At 36.2% G+C, this 16,430-nt stretch overlaps 2 protein-coding genes across 3 annotated transcripts in view; one reads left to right on the forward strand and one right to left on the reverse strand.

Annotated features, from left to right (window-relative positions):
- Positions 1–3,205: 3,205 nt before the first annotated feature.
- On the forward strand, positions 3,206–8,560 carry ghsra (growth hormone secretagogue receptor a). Of its 2 annotated transcripts, XR_014607194.1 has the most exons (3): positions 3,206–5,053; positions 6,113–6,476; positions 8,318–8,560. XR_014607194.1 is itself a non-coding variant. In XM_084120503.1 (2 exons), exons 1-2 carry the CDS (start codon positions 4,276–4,278, stop codon positions 6,415–6,417), a joined length of 1,083 nt encoding a protein of 360 aa, XP_083976629.1. In that variant the 5' UTR covers positions 3,208–4,275; the 3' UTR covers positions 6,418–7,240. The 2 variants fall into 2 exon arrangements, 1 of the variants encoding a protein (XP_083976629.1); XM_084120503.1 differs by lacking the exon at positions 8,318–8,560 and having other exon boundaries at positions 3,208–5,053; positions 6,113–7,240.
- A 4,675-nt stretch (positions 8,561–13,235) lies between these two features.
- The window catches only part of fndc3ba (fibronectin type III domain containing 3Ba), a 130,985-nt gene continuing 127,790 nt past the window's right edge, over positions 13,236–16,430 (reverse strand). Inside the window, exon 26 of the mRNA XM_084119642.1 lies at positions 13,236–14,124. Coding sequence (XP_083975768.1) covers positions 13,813–14,124 — 312 coding nt within the window. The 3' untranslated portion in view covers positions 13,236–13,812. The remainder of the gene's footprint in view (positions 14,125–16,430) is intronic.

The following is a 16,430-nucleotide window of genomic DNA, read 5'->3' on the forward strand; positions in this document are numbered from 1 at the left end:
ATTTCTTAATTCACATTAACTTAATTTACAGCAATCGTAATTTACTGTAACAGCTGTGTAAACTCCTGTTTATGAGGTCTCATGCATGAGCTCTGACGTCGCTGGAGCTACAGTATGTTAAAATGACAAACATCATCCCTGAAACTTGGAGGTTCGAAATGCCAAACCAACTTATCTCTAGGCTGCTCAGCAGTCAGGGCCATAGTTTACCCTTGGAGCAGTTTGTTCTGCTCCTCAAACAAACTGCAAGCATTTTACTGAAGCCCTTCCTATCCAACAATCCATCTATTTTCCATGGTGAGGAGAGTTCCACTCCACTGTGTCTAAATGGATTAATCACTGAAGAACAAGAGCAAGACGCCACACTAAAGGACATTCCAGCGAATCTGATGCTCTGTGGCCGACAACAAAGACAGAGGAGAAGATAGACTTCTGAGCACCATAAATCATTTATATTTTCAATTTTCCGCCTTGTCTGATGCAGGACCTCTGGTCTATGGAGTCTGTAATAATTACCACGGCAGGGTGTGCCAGAGCGGCCATACCTTTGCTCAAATGGCAGGCAATGCCATTTATCACAGCCGCAAGCAAACATCTCTGTCTTTCTCTCACACACAAAACAATATCAGCTGAACCGCAGACCTTCAAGTGCGCAAGAGAGATGGGGAAGGAATATAAAGAGAGACAGATTAAAAGAAAAGTTACAGAGTTTAATGGCTTTGCATATCAGATAGTTTCATTAGTGTCACATGAGCTCATCTACTACTAACAACATTTACTCACAGGGAGCACACTAAATCTAAACCTCTTTGATAACAAACTCAGGGCCATCATACTGTAAGTCAAGTAGACCATTGTGGACAATAGAGGACTATAGTTCCACTATACAAAAAAATATATAGTTTTATAGTTTTTTTTTAAAGACTGTTTTTATAATGTGATATGTGATTTGATATTACACGCATATACATAATACTGAATCATATTTTTTACTGAATCTTAAATGATCAGAATAGTATTACAAATCACAATAGTATTACAAAAGTATTACATACAGCGCTCCTGCCCTCTAGTGGACAGTATTAAAAAAAACTATTTCTCTGCCCCTTTGAAACTTCATTCTAACCACGTATATGTGTGCATACAGGCAAGCAAGCATGGATCCTCATCCTGAAGAAAGGAGGTTTGCCTTCTCAGCCATTTGTGTTCCTCAAATCCTTTCTAAAGAGCAATAGGTAAATAAATAAAACCTGCTGTGTTTATACTGGCCTGAGCTCTACACTTCCTCTCAAGCTGATTGAGGATGTGTTGTTCCCATGTGCTATAAAGATTGTGTGTTTAATGTGATCACTAGATCACAGGGTGCAGTATTACTCCAAATGACAGCTTTTGATTGGGGAAGAAAACGCCAATCAAGACTTTGACCACACCACACCAAACCTTAAAGTAACAACATCACATAACATAACATAACATTACATCACATGTTGAAACACTAAGTTACACATGGCCTAAAAGCACAAACTACAAATAACAATGAATGATGAACAATGAAAGATGAACCTTGCATCTTTAATTTAACAAAAGAGGATAAAATGCTGAGTAAACATGGAAAAAGAAAGAAAGAAAGAAAGAAAGAAAGAAAGAAAGAAAGAAAGAAAGAAAGAAAGAAAGAAAGAAGGTTAGTTGACATTCTGCAGGTTCAGGTTAGTTGACATTCTGCAGGTTCAGGTTAGTTGACATTCTGCAGGTTCAGGTTAGTTGACATTCTGCAGGTTCAGGTTAGTTGACACTGATGATGGCAATTTACAGAAGGGCTCAATATCAGCAGCTCAGCCCTTTCCAGACATAAAACAGGTTAATGATCTATATCTTAATTCACATCTCCACAATATTCAGTCAACATCAAAATCTAATTTGCATGAGATGGATATTTGCTTTAAATTTGTCAAAGTGTACACGTCTTGCCAGCAGAAAACTTGTATGCAATGCTACTTTGCACATTAATTAAAACATTGGATAGGTCTGTCGTATTGCACGATTTTAATACGTGTAATAACATCTTGCTAGAGGTCTATATCCTAATCATTTGACCTGAAACAAAATGGATAGGACCAGCCCTACCATCCCCCAGGCTCAATAAAAAAAATAAAAAAAAAATCAGAATGAATATCTTTATCTTCTAAAGATCTATATTTATTAAAATCTAATATACACATATATATATTCTTTGATGAATAAAAAGTTAAAAAAGAACTGCATTTATTTAAAATAGAAATCTTTTGGAACAATATACACTACCGTTCAAACGTTTGGGGTCAGTAGTTTTTTTCCCCCTTTCTTTAATTGAAAGAAATGAATACTTTTAGTCAGCAAGGATATGTTAAATTGATAAAAAGTGGTGATAGTACAAAGTGATAGTAAAAAGTGATATTGTTAGAAAAGATTTCTATTTTGAATAAATGCAGTTCTTTTTTTACTTTTTATTCATTAATGAATCTTGAAAAAATATCACATGTTCCAAAACAATTATTAAGCAGCACAACTGTTTCCAACATTTATGAAAACTGAATATCAAATCAGCATATTAGAATGATTTCTGAAGGATCATGTGACACTGAAGCTGATGAGAAATTTTGCATCACAGAAATAAATTATTATTTCAACTATATTAAAACAGAAACCCATTATTTTAAATTGTAATATTTCACAATATTACTGTTCTTTCTGTATTTTTGACCAACTAATGCAGGCTTGATGAGCATAAGAGACTTCTCTCAAACATTAGAACAAGACTTCAAAAAACATTCAAAATAGTAATGTTTTAAAATAGTAATATCAATGTTTACATGTATTCAGTTGTCAGCAATGATGTAAAATATTTTTCATATTTGGAAAAAATACCATCAAACAGTAATGAAGTTATCAATAACATTAACTGATTAGACAAAACCTGTTTCATTTTGACTCGCTATATTTAGGTTTATATATAGCTTTAGCCACTGTAAATAGCCTGCTACGTTACACAGATTCTACACATATCGGACGAATCAGCTGAGAGAAAAGTTACACATCTCTGACGCAACAACGTAGCCTATCTCAGGGAAATAATTTTAGAAATCAACAAATCGTCTTTTCATGATAATCCTTTTTTCGAGACTGAGATAGGCCTATAGCTTTTAGTCAAGAGTATTTGAGCCTGTTATAGGTTCCAGCTGAAATGAACTTTACAAGAATGTGTTCCAATGCATTCTATCGTATCATCACACGATGGCACTGTTCAACAAGTATATCCATTCTCAACATGCTCGGTACTTTTTTTCCTTTTAAATAACGTGGATGTATATTTTCGATCCACTTCAGAAACGTTCTACCCGTTCTACCCGTTCAACGATGAATCAATGACATCAGTAATGAAAGAGTCCTTCAGCATTCACAGGTGACGCGCAGCGCGCCTCTCATCCTCGCGAGATGATTTCATCAATCCGACCCGACACTTATCTTTCTTCCTACACCTTAAATAGCTTCAAGACTAACGATTTGCTGTCCGATGTAGACAGATAACTTGGCAGAAAAAGCTGGATTGCCATCCTTAAATCCTCTGAGTTTTCCTATCAGTTGGAACCATTTTTAGATGTGGAACGGATGGAAAGAATGCGTCATGAGGACATTTACTGGACAACTACAAATCTGTAGAATACAACAGGGTGCGAAATAATGAATGACCTTCAGGGAAGTAGTAGACTTTTTAGAGGAAGTTCTGTCAGAGCGCATGTTCGCGCGCAACTAAAATTGCGCCTCTGAAAGTAAGTTAAACTATTGAAAAGACGTTTAAATAAAACAACAAATATATTTGTTAAATCTATATTAAAGTAATAATACAATTTTAGTCGTTTTCACGCGCGATACTGAACGAATGGCTCGAGCAGATTACTGTTGCTATGGTTACTTCCACAGGCTGACGCGACTTCTGTTCGCGAGCTTTTATTTAGCGCACTAATGTGACTTTTGTGGTTTCGGAAACGTTAGGAAACCCTGTTGAAACATATATGTACAGGAACATGTTTTGAAGACTTAGTTTGACTTATTTGATGGGGCTTGAAGCCGTAATTAGGGAGGTAGCCTACTCTCCGAAACCCCCATAATTCGGGTTGTATAAGTTCAATTATAAATGTTGGGCAGCCCTGAGCGCAGCACGATGGGGAGTCAGTGGGGAGACTGTCCTGCCCGAGCTCTCTCTCAGAGGAGGATCTAGACGCTCCATGATCTCTCAGCATGCCTGCCTGGACGAACCGGTCCAACTGTTCCTTCAACTGCAGTTGGGATGATAACGCGACGTACTGGGGCTTCGAGCCCCCGGTCACCATTTTCCCCATTCCAATGCTAACTGGGGTCACGGTTACCTGCGCCCTTTTCTTCTTTGTAGGTGTAACGGGGAATCTGATGACCATTTTGGTGGTGACCAAATACAAGGATATGCGAACCACCACTAACCTGTACCTGTGTAGCATGGCCTTTTCGGATTTACTCATTTTCCTCTGCATGCCTTTGGACTTGTACAGACTCTGGAAGTACCGACCTTGGAATTTCGGCAACATACTTTGTAAACTCTTTCAGTTTGTTAGCGAGTGTTGCACATACGCGACCATTCTGAACATCACCGCTCTCAGTGTGGAGAGATACTTTGCTATTTGTTTTCCTCTTAGGGCAAAGATAGTCGTGACCAAAGGTCGCGTGCGAGGGGTCATTTTGGTCCTCTGGATAGTATCCTTCTTTAGTGCAGGACCTGTATTTGTGCTCGTCGGGGTCGAGCATGAAAATGGGACAAACTCGTGGGAAACTAACGAATGCAAAGCGACGGAATATGCCATTAGGTCTGGGCTCTTAACCATCATGGTTTGGGTCTCCAGCGTCTTTTTCTTCTTGCCTGTGTTCTGCTTAACTGTTTTGTATAGTCTCATCGGGCGAAAGCTCTGGAAGAGAAAGAGGGAAACGATTGGAGAAAACGCTTCGAGTCGCGATAAAAGCAATAGACAGACAGTGAAAATGCTGGGTAAGTGCCCGGTTTCATCACAGTATATCATGTAACCGCGATTAGGTTGTTTATCATTTGCGCACTTTACGCACAAGCGCACCCATTACGCACGGGATGTGCTTGGCACAAAACAGCAGTACAATCCTGCATACACTAAAATGGTTTTGTCAGGGAACCTAAAAATGTACTTTATGTGGTAACACCTAATTTAAACGATCTTATTCAAGTAAAATGGCTCATCCATGTTGAAAAGGTGATTTTCAAATTTCAATCTAATTTATTTTAAGAATTAAAACATTTCTATCCGATCTGTATGAGTGATAATAGGCATATATGTTAAATGTAAGGAATAGATTTTATAAAGGTAACGTTGTGACAGTTTTTCGTTCATTTAGTCATGCAACCTAAAGGTCATTATTGAATAAAATAAAGGTAACTGGGTTGGCTAAAGTTGTGGCTTACACTTTATTTTAAGATTCCATACACGTTTAATTATACATTTAAGTACTGTATAATAATAATTAACTACATGTACTTACAATAGCTTTAGGGTTAGAATAGGGTGTGGTTTATGGTTAGTTGCATGTAATTATGCACAATTTAGTAAATTGTAACTACATCTAACGTGTAACAAAGACACTGTAAAATAAAGTGTTACCAAATTTTCCTTTAAGAACAACTCAAGAAAAATATAAGATTAAGTGATAAAAAGAGGAGACACTTGTTTTTTTTTTGTTTTTTTTTTGTTTAATGAAAATGCTCATCATTTTAATAAGGGGAGATGTAACAGGGTTGACACACAACTTAAAACATTGTCCACTAAAATGTGAAAAAACATGTTTTTGATACTTAAAAAAAACTGTGGAATAAAATTAACCACATTTATTCATTTCTACGTGCTTAGAATAACAGTAAAAACGTGAGCCTTTTTGTTATTGTTAACACATGATTAAGTTTGTGATTCATGGTTAGTTTTTTTTTCTTCTTCTTACTAATAATATTTGCTTTCTGCAACAAAGTGAGGAACAAGGTGCTATTTCAGTGTTCATTTACCTTCATTACCTCTCTCCCTAACAGCTGTGGTGGTGTTTGCCTTCGTGCTCTGCTGGCTTCCCTTTCACGTTGGACGCTACCTGATCTCCAAATCCACAGAGATGGGCTCTCCTGTCATGTCTGTCATCAGCCAGTACTGTAATCTCATCTCCTTTGTACTCTTTTACCTTAGTGCAGCAATCAACCCCATTCTGTACAACATCATGTCCAAGAAGTACAGGATGGCAGCTTGCAAACTTTTCGGACTGCGTAATAACCCACGAAGAAGCACATCAGTGGCCAAAGGAGAGAGTCCACCGTGCTGGACGGAATCCACTGCCAGCGTGTGACTCTCTTTACCATAAACAGCCATTTCAGACCTCATCTAATGCTGCCATCATTTTATAAGGTGATAGTCTCTTAATTAGACAAAAGATTTATATGAAGGTCTCATCAATTTCCAGACAGATCAGGGAGTATTTTAGAAAGATGTCGTTAACAGCCATTTGTCTATCCATGCAAAACATTTCATTAGATACCTTGATGTTTTATAATAAAATGATGCTTGTAAATAGAGAGAGAAAAATGGAGAGAAAAAGATAACTTCAGTTGCCTTAAATCTAAATGAAATCTGGAAGACAAGATGAGCACTGTAGATACAGCAGCATCCTCACGCGCCTGATGACAGGGACTGCAGAGGTGATGCCGTTCATTCGCCTCGTGCATCAATGCATGTCACGCTCTTTTAGCTAGTGTTGTCACTTTCTTCATGTGCGTGTTTTTATCAGGCTCCGCACCCGCCCTGAAGCAATACACAGAATTCAAAAGCTTTTGAGAAAAGTTCATTAAAACAAAGGTATATAAAACAGTCAAAATTGCATTGGTACATTTAAGTACTAGAACATCATAAAAAAGCTTGCTTTCTTCTCAGTGCTTCATGTGCTAAATGTATAAACTATTGTTACGGAATTACCCAATTGTTGAGAAGAGTTTCATTTAAAACCACTGCAATAACCGATGTGACAGTATATGCGTACGTTAACAAGTCCTCTTACATCCATTAATATCTGTTGTGGAAACTGCATGTGTCTTGTGTTCTAAAGCGATGTACAGTACATAAAATGGCATATTTGTACTTTGTAAAATATGTAAATATACCCATGTTTAATTGGACATCTGCTGTGTTGAAGGTTTTCTTTTGTAAGAACAATGACAGTATGACAAACGAATTATGATATATATGAATATACTATAACAATATATATTTTCTTTTTTTAATGGTTGTCCTGTAAGACTGAAATCTATTCATATCCTATTTGAGTAAATAGAAATATGGATGGATGGATGGATAAAACGACAGACAGATAGAACAACAGATAGAATCATAGACAGACAAATGGATTGATAGAACGACAGACAGATAGACAGAATGACAGATAGAATGACAGACAGATACACAGAACGATAGAATGATAGATAGATGGATAGATAAACAGAACAATAGACAGAATGATAGACAAGATTGATAGAATGACAAACAGGTAGACAGAACGATAGATAGATACAGTAGATAAGATAAGATAGATAAATTCAGGACTATGTGGTCATTTACATAACCCCAAAAATAGATGCAGCTGTCTATAATGGGCTTTAAATAAATAATAAGGGGAAATTGATGCAGTTAATTTGAGACACTCTTATTCCTCAGGATCAATGGTTTATCGGTTTCATGATATCTTGTTAGAAATCCTGCTTTCTTATGTCCACATGTGACCCTGGACCACAAAACCAGTCACATGGGTCAATTTTTTTAAATTGAGATTTATACATCATCTGATTAAGCTGAATAAATAAACTTCCCATTGATGTATGGTTTGTTAAGATAGGACAATATTTGGTCGAGATACAACTATTGAAAATCTGAAATCTGAGGGTGCAAAAAAATCGAAACATTGAGAAAATCGCCTTTAAAGTTGTCCATCAATTTTATGTTTGTGATTGTGCTGCCTTCACTCACAAAAATAAGTGTTTTATATCTTTACAGTAGGAAATTTACAAAATATCTAAATGGATCATGATCTTTACTTAACATCCTGATTTTTGGCATAAAGGAAAAATCGATCATTTTGACCCATACAATGTATTATTGGCTATTGCCACAATATACCCGTGCTACTTGTGACTGATTTTGTGATCCAGGGTCACACATGTAAAGTCTGACTGTTGGTGTTTTATTGATGTCAAATCAAGGTCAGAGTGCCCAGACTGCAGAGAAAGAGGATTACAGAGGAGAATGGTTTCATAAATCAGTCAGATCTCCTCATGGGGCAGAAGGTGACGCTGCAAAATGAGATTTTCCACCATTCACACATCCCACTTCTGCCTACCATAACCATAAAATGTATTAAAAAATAAAATACCACAGCCCTGATGGAGAGGGGGAGTGTAAACACTCTTCAAAGTGTCAATTACAGGTCGATTAAAAAAATTATACCTGGACAAAATGTTTGATGTTTTTTTTTATTTAATGTTTGACTTCTTCAACTAAAAGGCTTTATAAAAGTTTTAATTAGTGATTGCAATCAATGTCCACAAACATAACTAAATGTCTTCACCAGTGTTGGGGAAATGCATTAGTAACACAAGTCACCTTACAACACAATATCGGAGTTACTTTTCAAATAAGTAACGCAAGTTACTTTGTTTTCCCATTTGACTGACAGCTCTCCTGTCCCCACGATGAGAGAAATCATGAGCAAGATGCAGAAGTGTTGTGTGCGGTGTGTGAACATGACGGTTATTGTAGCTGTGAGCATTTACTCAACTCGCTTGCACAAAAACAGATTCCTCAAAATGAATAAAAAAGAGAAATGCAAACAGATTACACAAACCTGACATAACTGAATGTTAAATAACACAAATATAGCCTATTTTATTTAATCTCACTTTAACAAATGTCTTTTGTGCTGACCTTCGACGATCCAATTCAACCATACCAATAAGCAAAAATGACTGAAGTTAAACATCACATTTGTTTCATTTTTTTATTGAAGAAAGAGAACTTTCTTCTCCTGCGTCCTAATCTTTTGCGATGCAGAATGTCAGCACAGCTGAAAGGTTTGAGCTGTGGCCTCTACTGTACAGATGTGCAATTGCATTTCTTTCAGCATGAGGCTTTATTCATTTAAATTTGTCAAAAATAGAACTTTAGTTTTTTTCTTATTAAAAAAACAAAGAAGCAGGCCCAGCCCAGGTGAGAAAACGTAAAGCAAAAGTAGCGTAACACATTACCTTTCCATAAAAAATAACTAACACAATTAATTACTTTATTTAGAGATTAATGTAATATTGTAATGCATTACTTTTAAAAGTATCTTTCCCCAACACTGGTAGGTAACACTTCTCTAGGTCACTTCTTCTAGGTCCAACTCTAACTATTAACTAGTTGCGTATTAGCATGCATACTAGGATACTGTCTGTTTATTAGTACTTATAAAGAACATATTAATGCCTTATTTTGCATGACTTTATTATACATCCCTTAATCCTACCCTATACCTAAACTTAAATACTACCTAACTAACCATTAATAAGCAGTAATTAGGAGTTTACTGAGGGAAAAGACATAGTTGATTAGTTATTAGTGAGAATTGGACCCTAATCTAAAGTGTGACCAACTGGTCTTCACTTGGTAAGACAGTCACAGACAGACATCAGTTTAACTGGGCACACATAACTGTCTAGATGTAAGCTGCAAAAGCTTTGATAATACAAATGTAGTGTTACTTACTGGTCATGCCAATAAAGATGACAAAATGGAAAATCCAGACAGTGAAAGACAACTGACATTTTGCAGCTTTGAAGTGTCAAGCAATTACCACAAAAACACAGCAACAGAATGCAACGCGAACACAAAGACAGACTTGAAGCAAAAAATAGAAAGCAGACATCTGTCATTATTGGAAATGGAGAAAAATAAACGCCTTGTTTTTTAGGCATTCTGATGGTGTTTAAGTTACTCAGTATTGATTTTGGATTATTAATATTAATTATTCTTTATAAAGCAATTCATTTCATTCTACAACATGAATCTTTACACGGCTCAACCCTTCTTTATGAATGAGTAAATGCTTCAACAGGTTCATACGAGGTACGTTTGGTGGTGGATGAAATTGGACTAGCAGCTTCAATGAGCAACATCTTTCTACATCAGATACGTCAGCACAATTATAGAACAGCCTTTCAATAATTCCAATTTGGTGGGTTTTTGAGAATTAGGACATAATCTGAAGTTAGAAATGTAAAACAGCCGATACAGTGAAGATATTGTGCTTGATGATCAGTATTTGTACGTCAATATTCATGACATACTGCAATAGAAAAGAACTAGTGAGGGACACTTATGGCTTACTTCAGCCATAAGCTCTATGAATTATTAACGTCTCCAGTACAAAATACAATCGGTCAGAAAAAATTAAAACATTTATTGGGTATAAATATATTACATACACGCTACAGATACAGATAAGTCTTACATACATAGGGTAGTATTTGCAAAAATCTATACATTAACATTGATATGGCAGTTTCTTTTATATATATGCATATGAATTTGTCTAACATTTACAATACGAGAAAATTGTATGACTTTAAAAATTGTAGATCATGACAAGCCTGGAATGTTTTGTATATCTTTCCTTTTCTGTCTATTTTTTATTTTATTTTTTTAACTCTGAGGTAAAAATACACTGTTTTTTTTTTTTGTGGAAAATAGTTGAATACACTTACGGTTCTATACATTTCTCTGGGATGACAGAGCTGACCGATCTCCAAACCATCATTTTCAAATTAATTTTCATATTTAAAACAGAGCACAAACAAAACAGAGATAAAACGGAATAAAATACAATATAAAAATACAAAACTATACTTGGGCCACAAAACTGTTGTGTGTTCTTTTACCAATGAGAAAACAAACAAACAGAAAACAGAAAAATTTGGTTAGGACCAAACACTACTTCCATAATGGGCAAAAAAAACAAAAACAAAAACACTAACAATAAAAGGACCCCAATGTACTTTCAGACTTTTCACTAAATATGTTCAAGCCTGTGTGGGCCAGTTTAACAGACATTTCTTACGGCATGATACTCTCCATGTGAAAGCAATAGCAACATTGACTATGAAATACAGTTTTATCAAGATAAATCTAATAAAGATTAATGTTTCACTTTAAAAAGTGCTTCATTTCTGTTAGTTGTCATACTATATATCTATATATCTCTATATATAATTCCTTAGCAAAAATACTGGAATAAATTCACTATTGCGCTATGACATGTCTGGAAAATAAAAGGAAATGAGAAATGTCACTTGATTGTTTTGCTTTGAAATCACGGCATGATTTCACCTCTGAAGGATTATTCAAATAAATGGCACAATTTTTACCACTAAAAAAAAAGAAAAGAAAAAAAAAGTGTAGTCACAGATGAAGTTTACCTTAAACTTATGTTTTTCCTTTTCAAGAAATGATGTTCTAGTGTCACAAAGGAACCCTTTAAATAACCATAAAAAGCAACATAAAAGTGGACAAGCTTCTGCTTTGGCAAACAGTAAGATAACATAAGCGTCATAACAGTCTTTAGCAATGCCAAATGTAGGTATGTACTGTATGTCCCATTACACACTCACAAATAAAAAATAAACGGTTAAACATTTGCTATGGTTCTCTATGAAAAGACAACTAACTGGAGTTCGGCACTTTGTAATAGGAGATGAACAGACATTTGGTTATATATAAATGTTTCAGCATGGTACATGCTACATGTTCCCAATTAAAGAAAGACATAAACATAACCAGAATTATGAATGAAAGGAATGCTGGCCTTTATCGTTAATCTACAATACATAAAAAATAACTCGAAAAAAAAAAACATGCTACAAGAGAGAAAAAAAAAGAAAAAAAAAATAGTACATAACTACATCTCTTAATTTCTTGAAAAATAAATAAATGAAGATTGCACTTTAATTGCCATTTAAAGTACTGTATGCAATAGATAGTATAAATAACCCTAAAGAAAGATACCTTACTTTCCCATTAACTTTGGCAAAGGTATTCTGAGCTAGTAAACGATTTGCTTACGAACAACTGGAGCAAGGCACAGCTTAGGTGAGAAAACAGATCAAATAAATGCATTTCAGACTGCAGAGGCAGATACAACGGAATGACGCTACTGATGACCGCAATATCACAATCATTCGGCAACGTTTAGTGTTTCGCAGCACCCTCTCAGAAACATAGTATTTACTTCTTCACCTCTGAAAAATCCAGGTCCCTGAGGTACAATACAGGCTGTCAGTTTATTTCTCCCTTTTAGAAACCTAACCGGTTCTGCGCGTGTAATGTGGGAGAAACTCTTTGGATTGATGGGAACTGCTGGTTTGTACCTTTTACTTGGCTAAAGATGCACTGCAAGCACATCAGGCTGTTTTGGCATGAACATCAGGTGCAGCGGGTGGAGGAATTCACTGCTGTAACCTTGGTAAAAGCACCTTAGAACTGTGCAACTGGCTTTCACGGGTTCAAAGAAGATGAAACATTCAACGCGTTGACACAGGCCGCAGACGAAACACTAGGGGGCGAAGTCCTGGGGACGAACGCCATTCACAGAGCGAGGAAACTATTGTGACTCCAGCCGTCGGCTGGTCCACCACACAGAGCCCAGAATCAGTCTGAGAGGGCGACGTTAGCCTAGCCAAGTCATTCGGGGTGGGGGGGCCCGGAAGGCGAGAAGTAGCTCTGTGTCACTGCACCTTAGGACTAGATGGCGGAAACAGGGTGCGTGGTTGCAGAGGACGTCAAACTTCCCTTACCCTCGTCCGCCAACACTACTGACCACAGATAAAGCACCATAGATTGTGAATTGACACGCTCCAAATGAGAGATCTACTTCAAACTCATTGTTACTTATATTACAATAGCTCTATAGAATCTTATAGATTTATATTTGTATCTATATATATATATATTAGATAACTGATTCCATTCGTAGGAAATATAAACACACAATAGCAGCATCACTTAAACCACACTTGCTTTGGCAGCTTAATGCAGGGGGGCTTTACAACAGTCTTACTACGGTAACAGTTTTTTTTCGTGTTTCTGAGAAGGATGCGTACTGTGACGCACAAACAAAATGTGAAGATCATGTATATTAAAAATGGCACTGGGTGGACTGTGATTGTGGGTTTTACACCATGATAAAGCTATGATTCCAACAACTCGTATATGGCTGTGAAACAAATGCTGTGAAGCACACTTGGATAAAACAAAAAGGAAGGCCATGAACGTGGAGAAAATACCGATACATTTTCCACCCAACATATACGTACACTTAAAGGGATACAAAAAAAACGAAGCATGCAAAAACAGGCCGTCGCGCAACTCTTCGTAAGGCTTGATGATGTGGTTTTGCTTCCCCAAGAGTTTAGAGCAAAATCCACACGCTGTAAAAGAGCGAGTGACACAGTGATGCACAGGCAGGCTGGAAGGCATTAGAGAGAGAGAGAGAGAGAGAGAGAGAGAGAGAGAGAGAGAGGATAAAAGACAAGAAGAGAGCCTGTATAAAATTCTCAGCCTACAGTACGTCGCATCGGATGTATACTTTAAGTGTTCGTGCGTTACCCGAAACGTAAATGTTTTCTTTCTTGGCTGGCTGCTGGTTTGGCGTTGCTTTTTAATATCTTCACTTCATGAAGAAGTATTCCACCACAAAAGCGATGAGGAAGGATAGGGCCGCGAAAGCCCCGACTAAGACGGCCGCGAAGCGTTCGTCCGTGGCGAACATGCCGCTGGGCTTCAGGGTCTCGCTGGAGCTGGGCTCTCCAGGCAGCGCGAGCTCTGTACGCCGCAGTGTGAAGAGCGAGGATGGGCTGAGGGGTCCACACAGCTCCTGCGTGTTGTCCTGACACCGCCGACACACGTACACGCGGAAGCGATAGTCTGTGTTGTTTTGCAGGCCCGAGATCTGGAAGGTTGTGTCCTCTCCCTTATATAACTGAAAGAAAGAAAGTAAGTTTGTGAAAAATACAGATGTATATTCTCAAACTGCATAAAACTCACTGCAACCTCCAACTGGTCACCGTCAGGAACTGTTCAGGTTTACAGGTTCAATACAAGTTAAGTTTATTGCATTTGTAGCATAATGTTGATTATCACAGAAAATAATCTTAGTTACACATTTCATAATTTCAGAAAATTTAAGTTATCAATCAATATAATTATTATTAAATATATATAATTAACAATAATACTTAATTATTAATACTATTAAAAATACTAATAATTATTAAATAAAACATGTTATTGTTTTTAAATAATAAACAAAAATTTGCATTATTAAAATAAATATGAAGCTCATTTTTGTTAAAGCATGTACTTTTTAAAATAATAATTCTTTGTAATAATTATTATTAATGTATTTCATAATAATACTTTCATTAAATAATCAGTATTAATTCAAATAAATGTAAATGTTATTAAAAAAAAACAATAAAAAACAGTATAAACGTATGAATAACATTGAACGTTTGGATATAACTAGAGATTCTATCTATCAGGATAAAGTATAATTCACAAAAAGTAATATTAGGAAAAGGAGCTTTCAACATTTATTAAAGAACATAGGGAAGCCTTTCTATGTCAGTATGACAGATAGTGGTCAATATGGTGCATTCCTCACGTGAGCGAGAGTTTTCATATCCTGTAGCTTTTACAATGCCATTATATGCCACAAAAATATATAAGGTATGAAAGAGAGTCTAGATAAGAAACCTAAACTGAAAAGATGATTTTCACCAGGAAAACATATCCTCAAGCTACATGCATGATATGCTGATACTAACATGAAACATTCAAGAAACATTGAAGAAAGTCTGATTAAAATGCAGAATAGGTCATATGTGGCTGCTTTTGGTTGCCAAACAACAGCTGTTCAATTTTACTGGAAAGCCACCCACAATTTGTAACCTTCCTTACTCAGTGTTAAGATTATGGACACATTTTCATTTGTTGACACAAAGGAATGGAGAAACAATCACTACGTGCACATCCCGAGTTTCATGTCACCATGCAGCTCTAATAGCAGAGCAAAGCCATGAGCTAAATATTAAAACCTTCATTGTTTATTCCAGATGTGTGGCACGGCACGAGGCTGTACAAAAACTGGTCAGAGAGGACTAAACATTTGATTTCCAAGAGGAAATGTAGAAGTGCACACCAGACTTTTGAAAACACTAATGTCTCAAAGATATACATAAGCAATGCAAAAATACATTTGGAAACTGTCCCTCTCAGCAGTATAATGCATTGAAAAAGATAAACTTAATAGAAGTTGTTTCTGGCAACCCTTTTTGATAGCTAATATTTCATTTTTCCATTTGCAGGGAGGAATGAAACAGATGCCATTTGAGTTCAGAAGAGCATGAAAAACTGAGGCGGCGATGGCGTCCGTTAATTCGCGATGGCGAAAGTTGACAAAAACAAGCCAATTACTCATGAGCAGACAAAATAAAACTAATAGAACGAATAAAATCAAATACACATGAGTGCTGACATTTCATATAACAGCACAGGAAGATTTCACCATTTGCATCACTAAGCGTCTATGTTTTCAATTCAATACTAGATATAGGGTCAATATTGAATATTGTTCATGCTCATTTCCTCAATTTTTACATTTAGATTACTCTTTACATTATCTGTTGCTCAAATTAATCTATAAAATCACTAAAAAAAGGTAATAAAACTGTTAAATGGAATCTGTATCAAATCTCAAAACGAATATCCATACTGTACATTATAATGTGTTGATTCCTAAACTAACGTGTAGCATTTAAAACACAAGTGTTTTGTGTGTTTTTTAAATTTGATTTATTTTGAGTAAAAAAACAGTGCAGAATTTTATTATCGCCCATTTTTATAGGTTATCGCCCATAACATTAACACATTATAGGCCAAAATTGTAACTAGCTTTAAATGTCAAGATGTCTGTGCGTACATCATTTTAATTCAGTAATGTATAGTGAACATGCATTAGCCGTACAGTTAGCTGGGTGAAAATGATCTGAGATGTAGACGGGATTTGTGCTGGATCCCTGCTGTCTATAACTTTGACATGTTTTATATAGTGGAATAAGCTGGTGAAATTGAGATGCACACTAGTTGCTAGCCACCTTAGCACAGAGTTCACACAGAAACATCAGAACCAGAGCAAACAGAACATCTTCAGCCATTAAACTCTCACTTCTCTTTACAAGCAAACAACCCGCTCCTGAATCGCATCCATTTTAACAGCTGACAGGA

Source organism: Abramis brama, assembly GCF_963993115.1.
Source record: "Abramis brama genome assembly, chromosome: 7".
Taxonomy (NCBI): Eukaryota; Metazoa; Chordata; class Actinopteri; order Cypriniformes; family Leuciscidae; genus Abramis; species Abramis brama.